The sequence below is a fragment of the Camelus ferus genome, chromosome 1 (assembly GCF_009834535.1).
Source record: "Camelus ferus isolate YT-003-E chromosome 1, BCGSAC_Cfer_1.0, whole genome shotgun sequence".
Lineage (NCBI taxonomy): Eukaryota > Metazoa > Chordata > Mammalia > Artiodactyla > Camelidae > Camelus > Camelus ferus.
Genome location: NC_045696.1, coordinates 3,448,157 through 3,463,281, shown reverse-complemented (window position 1 = coordinate 3,463,281; position 15,125 = coordinate 3,448,157). Strand labels below are relative to the sequence as shown.

The 15,125-nt window shown below is 55.2% G+C and overlaps 1 protein-coding gene across 1 annotated transcript in view; it reads left to right on the top strand.

Annotated features, from left to right (window-relative positions):
• Positions 1-15,125, top strand: part of UMODL1 (uromodulin like 1) — a 58,953-nt gene that overhangs the window by 7,466 nt on the left and 36,362 nt on the right. The window contains 5 exon segments of the mRNA XM_032460919.1: positions 1,903-2,064; positions 2,851-2,976; positions 5,238-5,350; positions 5,352-5,421; positions 7,029-7,169. Coding sequence (XP_032316810.1) covers positions 1,903-2,064; positions 2,851-2,976; positions 5,238-5,350; positions 5,352-5,421; positions 7,029-7,169 — 612 coding nt within the window.

Sequence of the window (15,125 nt, the reverse complement as noted above, 5' to 3'; positions counted from 1 at the left end):
CTGCACCAGGAGCCTACCCCAAACTTCCCATCTCCTCCCAGGCTGACGACAGGGCCCCTTTGGGGGAGAGGACCCTGAGGAAGGAGTCAGAGGTGGGAATAATCATCCTAGAGATCAGATTCCCCAGGCCTAGGGAGCCTTCAGGGCCGTGGCTCAGACAGAAGCCTCCGCCTTGTCTCACTGAGCTGTGACTCACCTGGGGTTGCCGGGCCCGGGGCCGCCCTGTGTCACTGTGTGGAAGGAGAAGCAGGTTTTTGACTTTGTACCAAGTTGGAACTGCTGGCTGCTCTCCGTAAGCCGCCAGCCCTGACGGACGCAGGGAGATTCCCAGCTGCATCCAAATTAAGACGAACTTTAACTCGAAACCCTTCTGCTGTGATCAGGCAATCATTTTTGAAAGTCAGTTTTTCCTGGGGGCCTGTATTTTCCTCTCATTTAGATAAACCTCTGGGTTGAAATATTTTTGATTTGAAGACAAATAACTCACACGGCCTCTCTGGCTGCACTGCACGCCTATGCTTTGTGCCCCCAAAGCCAGTCCCTGCATGGCCACGTCTCCAGGACTTTAGACGTTGGAATCGCCATCGGGATGACTGGGAAGTGAAGAGGGAGCCAGGGACGGCATGGAAAGGAGAATGCCCTTGAGAGTGACCTCCAAGTCCAGGCTCAGCAGTGTGAACAGACAGCGAGCCGGCAGCATGGGTCCCAGGAGGAGAGTGGTCACGGGGCCGTTCCATGTGTGTTTCAGCCACTTCGTCTTTCTCTTCTTATCCTTGGCTGACGCAGGCGCCCTTGGTGAAGTGTTCCCAGCAGGTCTGGCTGTGAAGCATCCTGCAGAGACCCTGGGGGACCCCAAAGGTTTGTCCCTGGGACTGCAGCCCCTCAGGGATTCTCTTCTACCTGGCGACCCCTCAAGTCCTCCCAGGAGGCTGATGCTTCCAGCTCCTGTGGGCACTTTTCCAGAGTGTGGTTGTCAGCAGCCTCTTTTGACTTTCCTGGACTTTGAGGGGCCTGGAACTGCACCTCTCAAAGTCATGTAGGACACAGAGCTTTAAATGGATCTGGGTGGGAACCAGACGGGTTTGAGGGGCACCCAAGCTGGCATGGAGCCCTCGTCTCAGGATGGATGGCAGGAAGGTTGTGAGCACACACGCTGATGCTGGGGTCTCACCCTCCCGGCACCTCTCTCCCTGCTGCCCTCAGCCCGCTGCTCCCAGCTTCTCAGCTTCCCAGCTTCCGACCATCCCTCACTGCCCTGAGCCCCACTGCTGGGCACGTGCAGACCTGCAGGCTCTCCCGGGCCGTCAGCCACCGAGTGTCCGGCAGACTCACCAGGGCCGCCTTCCCTGCCCGGCTGCCCGGGCCCTGTTTTCTTCCCCGCAGCAATCCTCCAACTGAACTTCCATAGGTCTGTTTGTGTATTGACCTCTGTCCCCTGGAATCTGTGTCCTGAGGCAGGGAATTTGCCTCTGGCCGATTGCTGGGTCCCGGGCACCTTGTACCATGTCTGGCATATGGCTCAGTAAATACTGAACAAGTGAGTGAGGGAGGGAGCTGTCAGGACACAGAGCAGCAAGGGGGCCTCTATGGGGGTGGTGGAGGCTCCTGTGTCTGGACCCCTGAGGCCTAGAGGAAGGGGGACACCTGGGCCCCCAGTTGAGGCTGCCTTCCTTCCAGGACAGTCAGGCTACATTAGACTCAGAGCCCCGGCCCTCAGCAGCTGCTCCGTAGGACGTGGTGAGGTGCCGCCAGGCCCGGACACGGCCCGGGAGCGGGCCGCACTGTGGACCTGGGAGCTGCGGACGGGTTCCCGTGCCAGGAGGCACCCAGACGCAGCACCTGCACGGCCCATCGGGGGCTCTGTTGCCAGCGTCACTAACTGCTAATCGCTTGTTCCCCCAGCCCTGAATCGATCGGCAGAGTTTGCATCCAGACCTGGGACCTGCCCGACGGTGGGGCCGGAAGCGTCCACCTCGCTGTGTGCCCTGGACACCGACTGTCCCGGCCTTCAGAAGTGCTGCCCCTGGCCGGGGGGCCTGCGCTGTGTGGCTCCTGCTCCCCGAGGTGGGGCTGGCGCCTGAGCAGAGGAGGTCTCCAGTTAGGGAGTGGAGCGGGGGCTGGGGGCCCAGGCACTGGGCGATGGGGTGATGGGGGGTGAGTTTCCAGAAGCAGCGGCTCGGGTTTTACGGGAAGCCTGTGCCCAGGCCCGCTGTACTCATCCAAACCGGCCACTGGCCCCTCAGGGTGGGCCGCGGGCTCGCAGGTGCCCTGAGGAGGCAGGGCGTTCCAGGAAGAGCAGTGACCCCAGTTTCCCAAGTTTGCCTGGCAAAGCCCCCCGAGCTCCCGGCGGAGCTTCCTGGAAGATGAGCTGTGTCAGAGGGGGAAGGGGTAAGGCTGTCTGCTGGAGAAGCCCCATGGGGCCCCGAGGTCCTCCCCGTGGCCCCCGTCCGGCAGGTGGGCAGCCTGGCCCTCAGTGCCCGCCCCCTGGAGAAAGCGCTCGTCAAGGTTCAGAGCTGGGGAGATAGATACAAAAAACCTTACAATATACAATATCTGTTACATGTTGTGTATTAGTGTAGTGTGTGCCTTATTAGCGCAGTATGAAGTGATAGTACAAATAATGTAAAGCAGTGTATTATAATATTTATGCGATATTATAACACAGACAATGTACAACGGTACTCGTACTGTACGCGTCACAGTGTGCGTAGTATCAATGGCACGCAGTGTTACCTAAGGCACACTGTGTACAACAATATACAGTGTATACAGGATTATACGTAAGAGGAGGGGGTGGGGGGGCGTCCCGCGCTGTCCTGGCCTGGGGCTCAGCGATGTGTCCTCGTGCAGCTCCGGAGGGGACCCTGGCAGGTTTCTGGTACAACGTGACCGTCCTGGTGAAGATGGACTTCAAGGAGCTCCGGCAGGTGGACCCCGGGCTCCGGGATCACATGCGGCTCCTGCACTCCATGGTAGGTGGGGCAGGGAGCCTGCGGGCTGCACGGGAGACACAGGTGGGAACTGGGGTTTGGGGAGGGGTTCCACGAGCGATCCCCGAACGACTGACTCTGACCAAGTGAGAAGTCTCAGCTGAAAGCCACTCTGAAGGGGTGGGTATCCGTGCGGTAAAATGCAGCCTTGGAAGCGTGCGGTTTGGCGTGTTTTGAGGTACACAGCGTGCAGGCCCTGCCCCACCGCGCTGCGGAGCACGGAGCCCCCACTCCTCGCGGTCTGCGGCTTAAACAAAGGTGCCCCGGTGCAGACGGCCTAGGCCCCGGAGCCGTGCCTCGCGCACCTCCCTCGCAGATCCCGAGGTCTAGCTCCCGCGCGAGGGAATGTCCTGGAAGGTGCCGGGCTGGGCCCTCTGGACCGGGCTCCTCCACCTCGGCACCACTGACGTTTGGGGCTGGATGGCTCTGTGTCGTGGGGCTGCCTGTCCCCACAGGGTTCCGCAGCATGCCTGGCCTCTGTGCACAAGAAGCCAGAAACGTGTGCAGCCGTGGCAACCAGAACTGTCCCCCAAGAGGCAGCACCGCTCCGGGTGGAGAGCCCCTGCTGGAGACACAGCTTGTGCCTTGGTGACTTCCAACCAGGAGGGCTGTCACACGCCGGGTGCACCCTGGTCCTGGCAACCCAGCCGTGGGCAGGCCCGGCTTGTCTTCACCACACGGTGCCTTCCCAGAGTGGTGGTCTGGCCTCAGGGCCAGCTTCAAGGTCGAGCGGCCTGCACAGTCACCCCACACTCAGAAGACCCCACACACCATGTGGCTGGTCCCGCCTGACCGTTGGTTCCCATAGATGTGTCCCACATGTCGTGGTGAGAGCAGATGGCCCGCCTCTCACCTTGCTGTGGGCTGTCCAGTCAAACGGTTTGAGAGATGTTCCCAAATGTCCCTGTGACCCGAAAGCCTCGTAATTGCCCCGGTGGGAAGGGATTTCTGTCTTTCCTTAGCTCGTTGGAGGGTTGGGGTTGCCTGCTTGGCCAGTAAGGATGTGGCTCTGGAATGAGACTACCTTGATTCAAATCCTCACGCTGCCACTCATCAGCTGTGTGACCTTGAGCAAGTTACTTAACCTCTCTGTGCCTTCAATGCCTCCTCCAGGAAATAGGAATGAGCAGAGTCTCACCTGAGCAGTGGCTGTGGGGTTTAAACAGTACATGTAAGGAGCCTAAAAGGATCCTGCTGCATATCGGTTCTGAGCTGCTGCGGCTGTTGTTATTTGAATATTGCTGCCCCGTGTCACCCGTTGTCTCCTCAGGTGGTAGGTTTTGTCCCTCCCTGCAGGAGAGGCCTGTCCTCACGGGCTCCTGACTGCAGCAGGTGCTGCCCCCTGACTGAGGGATTTGCACGAGGCTAGCGTTGGCCTTCTGTTCCGCCCGCCCCCGTGAAGGGTTCCAGGTCTGCCGAGGGGAGCAGGGACCCCAGTGCCCAGCCGCCACCACAGGCCTTCCTGGAGGCTTAGGGGTTTGTTGTTAAAGTCCCCTCCGGTGATGTTCTGTGCCTGAGTGGCCATGCCACTTTGCCTGGCTTCCCAAGGCAAAAACTATCTTGAGATTTCGAGGTATTAGGCTGGAGTAAAAAGAATTCATGTGAGATGAGAAAGGGGTCATTAAACTTCAGAAAATGTCAGATGTGCACCACGTGAGCTTGAAGTCTAGTCCCTAATTCCGTCCCGATGCCGTCATCAGCTGCTAGGGTGGGGACTGGGGTGTCCTGGGGTTGACCAATGTCTCTCCCTGGGCGGCCGTAACAAAGCACACAGACGGAGGTCCCCCCCAGGCCTGTCCTTGGCGTCTCCCTGTGTCCTCCCCTCACTTCCTTCTGCCAGTGTCTGTGTCCAACTTTCTTGTGTAAGGGCACCAGTCATACTGGACACAGGCCCACCCTAATGAGCTCATCTTAACTAATTACATTTGCCACGGCCGTCTCTCCAAACAAGGGCACATTCTGAGGTTCCCGGGGGGGTTAGGACTCTGAATCGGGGATTTTTGCTAGGGAGGGGGACGCCATTCAGTCCGTAACAACTGGTGTTGCCATTCAATCTGTAACACCCTGGTTTGCAGAATGATTAGAGAAATAAAAATATTGTAGGGATTTTTCCCCCCCTGCACAGGAGAAAGGGGTGTGTGTGTGTGTGTGTGTGTTAATTTTAACATCTCTGGGCTGCCATCTCCCTGTCCGTCCGATGGGGGCGCCCTTCCACCGCGTGACGCTCTGGCTGGTTTCACAGGTCACCGGGTGCCCTGCAGCCACTGGACACCACGGTCCACCACCTGCGCTCGGCCGGCGGGGCCACGTCGACCACGGTGTCCTGGCTGCTGCTGGGCTTGCCGCGGCCGGCGCCGGCAGGCCCGCGTGTCCTCAGCCCTGGACGGCATGGTGCAGCGCGTCTACGAAGTGATGGCTGTCCAGGTGCAAGGTGGGTGGGGCGGGGCCGCAGGAGCGGAGGCGGCCTCCAGCGGGTCGGGGGGGGGGAGTTGGGGGAGGGGGGCATGGGGGGCATTCTGCTCCTTTTTAGCTCATCTGGGCCCAAAGGTAAACTCCAGGTTCTGCAGCCCAGGTTTTGAGAACTGGTCCTGCCCTGACGCTGCTTTTCCCTTCCCTCCCTGCGTCTCCCCTGCTGCCTCTCACGCCCAGGCTGCTTCTTCCGTCCAGATGGGGCTGGAGAACAGATCCCGGAAAAGCCCCCGAATAACTCGCTTCCTTGGTTCTTGGGTTCCCAAAGTTCCCTCTCGCCTCTTTCCTTCCCTCAGCCAAGGACACCCTTGGATCTAGGAGGCTCTCAAAGCCGAATTGCACAAAGCTGCGTTTGGTGACGCATATGGATGCATTTCTAGAGAAAATTACCTCGTCCTTTTGTGTTTATTTGTTTTAGTCTATGTCAGGGGTCTGCGGACTTTCTGAAAAAGGCCAGACAGTGAATGTTTTTGGCTGGGGGCCACGTGGCATGAAGGTAGCTGTGGACAGTGTGTGTGAGCAGACAGGCTGGGCCCCAGTAGAACTTTCTTTCCCGCCGCAGCCCTGGAAGGGCGGCTGCTCTGCCTAGGGCCGGGCCTCCTGTGACACTGAAGTCACGCATGAGGGTGCCAGGGTCTGGGGCCCGGGGATAGCTCCAGGGAAGGCATTAGCTCCTTTCAGACTCCCCAAATGTAAACCAAACCGAGACTGTGCCGGTCAGCAAAGTGCCCGCCCTGTCTGTTCTGACTGGTCCTCCACCCAGAGATGGGGACGCCCCTATAGGTGAACACGGTTACACATGAGGTGGCGAGAGAGATGGCACGTGCGGGCACCGTGGGCATCTCTGTGGGAGGGTCTAGAGAACCCGTTACAGGATATGGGCTTGGATTGGATGGTTGCGGGCTGGGTGGGGGAGTGGGGTTCTGGGTTGGCTGCTGTCGGAAAGAGGAGGCGATTCTGCGACTGGGTACCTGGGATAACTCTCACCCACGGGAGGGGCAGCATGAAGGTGAGCTGTGATTGGTTACGAACCAATAGTCACTCGTTGTGGCTAAAAGGGGGCTGGTACCTCGTGGGGCCGCGGTGGCCCTCTGCCCATCTGGCTTAGATAAAGTCGTGATGTGGCCTTGCCGAGCATCACTCTCCCTTGGTCGTGAGTCGGCCTGGCTGCCTGTCCTGAGCTGGTGCTCTGCGAGGCTGCTCCCGCGGCGAGGCCAGGCCCCCCTGCACGTCGGCGGCTGCTCTGTTCTCCGCCTCCGCCCAGAGCACTGCTGTCCGCGGGGCTGATGCTTGGGGTGGATGTCTGGGCCCCATCATTTCAGCCCCAGAGTGATTCGCTCCAGCAGCAGCCCCCGAGCACGGGTGGCAGCTGGGAGGCTGTGCCCTGAGACGTGGCCGGCTGCTCCGGGAAGGGGGCCGGAGGGCTGCACGGGCCATCTAAGGCAGGGCATCAAGAGGCCCCTCCGGGCAGAGGCCCAGTCCACGCCCTCAACTTGTGTGGTGCACGCTTGGAGGTTAATGAGAAGGACAGTGGCCCTGATGAGCGTCCTCACCTGTTCTCTTCAATAGATGTAAACGAATGTTCCTTTGACGAACTCCACACCTGCCCTGCAAGGGAACGGTGCGTGAATGTGGAGGGCTCGTACCGGTGTGTCTGTCCCCCAGGGTCGCTGACTTCGTCTCCCCAGGAGCTGGACGGCACGTGTGAAGGTGAGAGACCGGGAGCTCCCGGGGGCAAGGAGTGCCCTAAGGAATCTCCCAGGCTGGATGCGCCTCAGACCACGAGGATCCTCTCCTTTTATTTTTTAAAAATCTATTTCTATATACAGGGGTTAACATTTGCAAATCTCAAACTCCTAAATGTATCCCTTCCCACCCCCTTTCCCCTGGTAACCGTAAGATTGTTTACTGTATCTGTGAGTCTGTTTCTGTTTTGTAGATGAGTTTATTAGTGTCCTCTTTTTTCTTTTCTTTTTTTTAGATTCCACGTATGTGTGATATCATATGGTATTTGTCTTTCGCTTTTTGGCTTACTTCACCTAGTATAATGATCTCCAGGTCCATTCATGTTGCTGCAAATGGCATTATTCTGTTCTTTTTTATGGCTCAGTAGTATTCCATTGTATAAATATACCACAACTTCTTTAGCCAGTCATCTGTTGACAGACATTTAGGCTGTTTCCATGTTTGGCTGTTGTAACTAGTGCTGCTATGAACATTGGGGTGCAAGTATCTTTTTGAATTAGAGTTCCCTCTGGATATATGCCCCGGAGTGGGATTGCTGGATCTTAGGGTAAGTCTACTTTAAGTTTTTTGAGGAATCTCCATACTGATTTCCACAGTGGGTGCAGCAAATTGCATTCCCACCAGCAGTGCAGGAGGGGACCCTCTCTTCTACCAAAGAGGAAATGTGGGCCCATGGGCAGGGAAGAGTCGCTTCTGAGCGTTCCCAGCCTCCTAGAGGGCTACCCTTCCCTCTGTTCTTTGAGGTAACAAATGTTTATTTGTGCGCCATTCGCTGTGTTAGGTGCCGGTCATGGAACACGTCTGACTGGATCATAATCTTTGCTTTCAGGAAACTCAGTAGAAAACATGCCAGATGCTTGCCAGGCGGGTGTGTAACTTGGATGCCCATATAATTCATCCTTTAGTATATACTTTTTATTGAAGTATAGTTAGTTTACAATGTTGTGTCAATTTCTGGAGCACAGCACACTGCTTCAGTCATACGTGAATATACATATATTCGTTTTCATATTCTTTTTCACCATAAGTTACAAAATATTAAATACAGTTCCCTGTGCTATACAGTAGAAACGTGGTCTATCTAATTTATATATACTAGTTAGTACCTGCAAATCTCGAACTCCCAGTTTATCCCTCCCCCCCCACCACCGGTAAGCATAAGTTTGTTTTCTATGTTGTGAGCCTGTCATTTTTTCAATTGGGACCCTTTAGGGAGTGAAAGGTCATGATGACTGCTTACATTGGGGCTCCAGGAATAACCTGCTCCGTCCCTGCATTGTGTGGTCAGCCTAGATGGTAACAGAGTGTCCTGGGTGCTGGTGGACACACCGAAAAGAAGACCTAGCCCTGTGCCAGTAGGGTCAGAAGCGGGTGACAGGTGCCAGTGTGTGCCATTCCTGGTATATGTGAGTGGCTCCTTGTGGGAAATAAGCGTATCTTGCCAATTGCAGAGAGCTGGAACCTGGGTGGTAGAAGGCAGCAGTGAGAGGGGAACATTTTGGAGCTCGAACCTTTGGAACTTACTGATGGATGAGATGCCGGAGAGAAAGAGGAGAATGAGGTAGTGAGTCCCGCTCGAACAATGAATAGGTGGTGACTCCTGAATGAGTTGGGGGGAGACAGGGGTTATTGTAATCATTTTTGACAATATCAGTTTATATCGAGATGGAGTTGAAATCAGGTGGAGACGCCAGGGCGCTGGCTGAGTTGGCTCTCTGGTGCTGGAGCTCAGAGGCAGGGCTGGGCTATGGCAAACCTGGGGCATCAGTGTGCAAGTGACACTTGAACCACGGGCATGGCTGGGAGGAGGGAAGGAACCCCGGTCTTTACACGTCAGTGTGGGAGGAGGGGCTCACAGAGAAGGAGTGAGGCGGGAAGAGCAGCAGGAAAGGCAGCTTCCAGGAGTCACGAGCGCCTGATCCTTACAGACACTTCCTAAGAAGGGGCTGAGAGATGAGGCAGAGTCTGAAGATGCAGGCCTCCAGGAGGGGCTTGTTAAAAAGACGGTGATGCCAAAGCATATCTGCATGTGATGGGAGAGATGCTGGTTGATCCCTGGAGCTCTGGAGAGCAAGCAGGGGATGAGCATATGGCGAGCAGGTGGAAGGCTCAGTCTGCGTGGATGGGGCGGTGAGGGCCAGGTGAGCTCATTTTAATGAGCATCTGCTATGTTCCAGGCACCATTCTAACTGGGATTCTTTAGTGTCCCAGAGCCCTCACTCCCTTAGAACTCACATTTCATTGGGAAGTGACAAAGGTGTGGATGAATACAAAATATGGGGTGACAGTTCTGCTACGAAGAAAAATGAGGTCGGAGAGTCACAGGTGGGTGGGGCCTGGGTGCTCTGTCTCAGGCGCTGTGGCCGGGGCTGCCCCTTGGACAGGGTGACTTTCCAGAGTGCAGGAGGTAGCCGTGAAGCCGACGAGGGGCGAGGAGGGACGTGGTAGGCTGAGTGATGACCCCAAAGAGGGTCACGTCCTAGCCCAGCATGTGCCTGGCTGCCTCACACTGCAAAGCAGACTTTGCAGATGGGATCAGGCTAAGGACCTTGAGATGAAGAGATTATCCTGGATGATCTGGTGGACCCGCTGTCATCACAGGGCCTTATGAGAGGGAGATGGAGGGTCAGAGCCAGGGAGACCAGACGTGATGAGGGAGGCAGAGAGGGGAGAGGATGAGGGCTGAGGAGCACAGATGTGACTTGGAGAAGTGCCACATCGTCTGGTGACGTGGGAGTGATGACTGTGGGTCCCAAAGCCACAACTGAAGGAACGTCTCCATTTTAGCTAGATGTCAGTGAAAATGAAGAATTTTTTTTCTCATCTGAATTTTGGACCCCTGGCTATGACCGAGCTGGACTTGGATCCATTCACCCCTGTGCAGCAAAGCCAATCTCCTGACACGGGGTTGGGGTGAAGGAAAGTGCAGTGTGTATTGCAGGACCAGACAAGGAGTCTGGGCGGCTGATGCTCAAAGGACCGAACTCCCTGATGGGTTTCACGGAGGGGATTTAAAGACAAAGTGAGGGAGAGGGTCACAGAGTACATGACCAGGTCATGCACAGTTCTCTGACTGGTTGATGGTGAGGTCACAGAGGTTAACATCATTAATCCTCAGGCTCCATCTAGTATAGGGGCTCTGTGCTCATGGTCATCATGCAGTTAACACCCTCCAACCGGTAGGGGGAGCCGGCGCTGATGCTGGGAGCTGGCACTGGTCGGGAGGTGCATCTGGCAGGTGGACATCAGCCCTTGCCCGGACAGCTGACCGCAAACTGCAGATGGGGGTGGCAGGACAAGAGACAGCAGGAGAGGACTTTGATGGACTCAGTACCTTCTCTCAGACAGTCCAGCCGAGATGCAGACACATCTTATTCAATTTGGCTGCTAGAACATTCTCTTACCCTTCCGGAATCTGATTGATTACTTTAACAACATGCTAACAGCAGTGGAAGGAGTGGTCACCCCCAGTCTCAGTGTCTCGGAAAATTGTCTTTATTTTCCCTGTTCCCTTCCAGGTTTTTTTTTTTTTTTTTAACCTTATTTAAATTCTGCTACCCATGCAGTTTTGTATTCTGCTCTCTTCACTTACCATCATATCACCTGAAGTTTTCCAAGAAGCAACCCGGTCTTCATAATTATGATGTTCGGCGTTTGAGCAGTAGCAGTGCCCTGTAGCAGTGCCCTGTGCTGTTTCCCTGGGCGGGGGGGGCTCTGACATCCTGCTCTGAAAACTGAAACTTTCACTAGAATTGTGAGGCGGTTATGGAGAATTCTGTCATAACTGAGTTTCAATCAACTAATAATGTAACCTGCATGTGCTTTTCCCTTTAAAGGAAGCGGGAGGGTTGAGTGGTGGCTATTCCTAAAGTCTCTGGATTTCAAAAAAGCACCAGCCAGCACCCCCTCTGGCAACAAAACACTTCCCTCCTGCGTCTCAGGGCTCAGTCCGCTGAGAACTGGGTTCCCCTCCCAGGCACGGATTTGCCCACAAAGCTTTGCACGAAACACCTGCAGAGGTTCCAGATCTCCTAGATTGTGGCCTCCGGGGGAGCATCCAGTCCCTGCCATGAGAATGCACAGTTGGAGTACAGCTATGAAAACACTCTGCTCAGTAATGTGAAAAAACACGAGACTCCGCTGACAGGGAAGACTGTTGCTAGCCCAACTGCCACGCCGCTGGCGTCACGAGTTGCAAGTTCCCCTCAAGACCAGGGCCTCCTGACAGCTCAGCGCCCGCAGGGGACGTGCGCCGGCCTGACTCCACTTCCAGTCGGGCGGAAAACACAAAGCCAGCGTTTCCAGATCAGAGCTTTCGAATGGATTCCAATCGCATATGGCTCCAGGCAAACAGCACATGTTTTAAATTTAGAAGCTAATATCATAAATGAGCAATCTGCTGGAACGGGTTAGAGGTACAAACCCGTGGAAAATACAGCACGAATTTCAGATACTTTTCTTGTGAAATTAGTCACCCGATTAACGACACGTGGGGCAGCTGGATTCTTGCACTAAACAACAAAACCTGTAAGAAATACGCCACAGTTCGTGCTTCATGGCCCAGGAACGCATTAGGAGGGAGTGGATCTGTACTCAAGGGGCATCCATGCTCCCTCTGGCACGGTCCCCTCCCGGCTGGAGCCTGAGAGCTCTTCCGCTGCATAAAGAACCGGGTCCTGAGTCCCCTGCTGGGCGAGGGCAGGGCTGCGGCTGGGGAGGCCCCTGGGCTGCCAAGAATCTCCAGGCACACTGGCTGAGCTGGTATTCTGCAGCCACAGTCAGGTTATCGACAATCGAATGCTCACAAGTCTTGGCTAGAATCCTCAGTGTTTCTACCCTGACAAAGTTCAGGTGTCCTGCTGACAGGCGCATGGGTTCAGGAGGATCAGAGCTGGACACGGGAGATGATGGAAGGGCGGTGTCCCCAGGAGTGCCCATCCTGCCCCCTTGGACACAGGTCAGGCTGCTGGAAAAAACAAGTGCCTGGACCCATGGACCCAGGGAATCCTGTATGCTTCCCTGAGATAAATGTCAACTCCTGAATCCAGGTTCACGGCCATGGCCTGGGGAGGCCACAGGGCAGCGGTGCCCTGTGATCACAGCCTGAGCGAGAACTGGGTTTATTGCCTGGGGCCACATTTTAAAAGGGAGGGACGCTGTAAAGCCAAAGGGCAGCAACAGAGAGTGTCCCGCCAATGAACTGAAATCCAAGTCAGAGGGACGACAGAAGGGTCGGGAGAGAAGGACTGTGCCGTTGACCGCATCTCAAGGTCTGCCCTACAGATGGGGGATGAGCCTTCGGATGTCAGAAGTTGGCTGATTTTGTAGCAACACAAAGAACTTTCCAACGAGTCGTGCTGCCCCGCCCACGGCCGCCTTGAAAACTACTTAAAGAAGATCTGGGAGGTGGATTCGCTTCCTGGGGCTGCTGTGATGAAACACCACGACCTTGGGGGTTTAAGATGATGGAAACACATCCTCTCAGCGTCTGGAGGGCAGAGGCCCACCAGCGTCGTCACGGGGCCCATGTCAAGGTGTCGGCAGGGCCAGGCTTCCCTCCCGGGGTCTGGGGAGAACCCCTCCTTTGCCTTCCCCTCCTTCCGGGGGCCGCGTGAATTCCTTGGCTTGAGGCCACATCACTCCCATCCTCAGGGCCAGCATCTTCTATTCTCTCTCGCTCCCTCGTCACACGGCTTTGTCCTGTGTGTGTGTGTGTGTGTGTGTGTGTGTGTGTTTGTGTGTGTGCTCTCTGCTGGCTCTCTTACAGGGACACGTGTGATTGTATTTAGGGCCACCCTGGATAATCCATGATAATCTCTTCTTCAGCTCCTTAATCACACTTGCAAAGATGCTTTTTCCAAATAAGGTCCGATTTACAAGTTCCAGGGATTAGGAGCTGCTGTCTTTGGAGGGCACTATCCAGTCTACTCCTGTGGTGGGGTAGTTTAGGACTGCAGCCCAGGACCTTTGTCACTGGTTATTAGATGGCTTTGCCATTTATTCTCTGCTTGACCTTTCTAGACCTCAGTCTCGTTCTCTGTAAAATGGGAACATAGTAGAACCCACTACCTGGTTTTGTTGGAAGGACTGTATGGAATAACCTGCCCAGTGCGCACAGCCCTCATCCAGTGGTGGCTCTGAGTGTGTCACTGATGGCTTGGATGGCAGCGTGACGTGTGTGGTGGGGGGGGTTCTCACCGCCCCGGGAGTGCCCCCACAGCCCCAAGTCCCCACGGTGCTACAACACGGGCCACACTGACTTAGATGTCCCGTGTGTGTGTCTGGCATCGCTGGGGGCCAGAATCCATCCTCGTTTCCACCACTGGCTGTGACGGTGCTAGGTACACAGCAGATACTCAATAAATGCTGAACTGTATGAAATTGCCACTGCAATCGCTCAAAAATGGTTCATTCTGGACAAGGGCAGTTCCCTCAAAGTAACACGGAGAAAGAGCTACACAGATACTCAGTGGTCGCACTCTCCCCAGGGAGGGTCTGTTACTTGGGACGAGAGGCCACATGCTCACAGTCTCTCAGCTGCAGAAACCATGGCCGGACGGCAGCTCCTGCAGGCATCTCTGAGGGTTTCAGAGCCATCGGAACGGCCGGGTTGGCGGCTCCTCTGCCCAGTGATCTAGGAACACACTGGCATCTTAATTCAAAGAGTGAGCATGTCTCCAGCCAGCCCGATGCCCTCTCAGACGCTCCCTAAACACCGTCCCCGGGTCTCCCCGGTACCTGGGGGGCCCTTTCCGTTTTAATTCCCCCCGACTTGGAGGCGCTTTCTAAAGAATGTGCTTGTAAAGGGCTACCCCACACAGGCCCAGGGTGTGGGTTTGTTCTCAGTCCCATGACGAGTCTGATGCCCAGAGGGCAACAGAGAGGCGGGGCCGCAGCCCCAGCGGGAGCCAGCCCTCAGGCCTCGTGCCCACCCCCGTCCCCTGTCCTGTTTGCTGGGTGTCATGTCGTCACCGTGGGACTGAAACGATGCTCGGGGTTGTGTGGTTTGACTGCATGAGATAGAATGTTCGGCGCTTTTCGCCGATTTTTAGAAAAATTGTAGCCCTTCCTCACTTTCTTGGTGAGACACGTCCCTGGGGACAGGCTGCAGGGCTTAGACCTCCAGTAAGGGGCGTTCTGATTTCAGGGTCCCGGTGACTGGGGGCTGGGAGCAAGACCCATAGTCCCAGGGCCCCTGCTGCTGGCCAGTCCTCAGCGGCAACACAGGACAGTGTCATAAAGAATGAACATTTATGAGTCAAAGATGTGGATAAATACTGGACAATTCAGTGAAAGGACAGATGCTGCTTCTTCAAAGTGCACTGCCTCCCCACGCAAGGAGAGTCTTCCGGAAACTGCAAGAGTTTAGATGGAGGGAGGGCTGGGCTCCCCTCCCTCTCCAGCATCCAACAGTCTATACCCCCTGCTTTGTGGGGTTCTGCAGGGGCTCGTGGGGGCGGTGCGGGGGACATACCCACAGGGCACTGAGGTTTACACCGGGCAGCTCGGGGAGGAGGACACAGCAGGACCGAGTTGCAAGACGAGAGTGGGGCACCAACCTTGATCCTGAGTCTCCCAGCAGCCAAGACAAAAAGAGAAATGCAATGAATTGTACCAGTTTTTATCTGTTACCAGAAGGAAGCATACACATTTGTCTGGAAAGACAATTTTTTTTGTAATATTAGAAAGCATTTAGCCTAAAAATCCTTACATGAAGGGCTTTGGAAATGTTACACATATTTTAATTCTTTTTTTTTTTTTACCATGGTTTTGCAAAAGATTTTTAAAAAAAAATTTCATAGCTTATTTCTTATGGAACTCAAATTGTGATGTTAAAACAAGTTTCTACTGTATAGGAACAGGGAACTAGCTATTCAATATCTTGTAGTCACGTATAATGAGAAAGGGTATGAGAAGGAA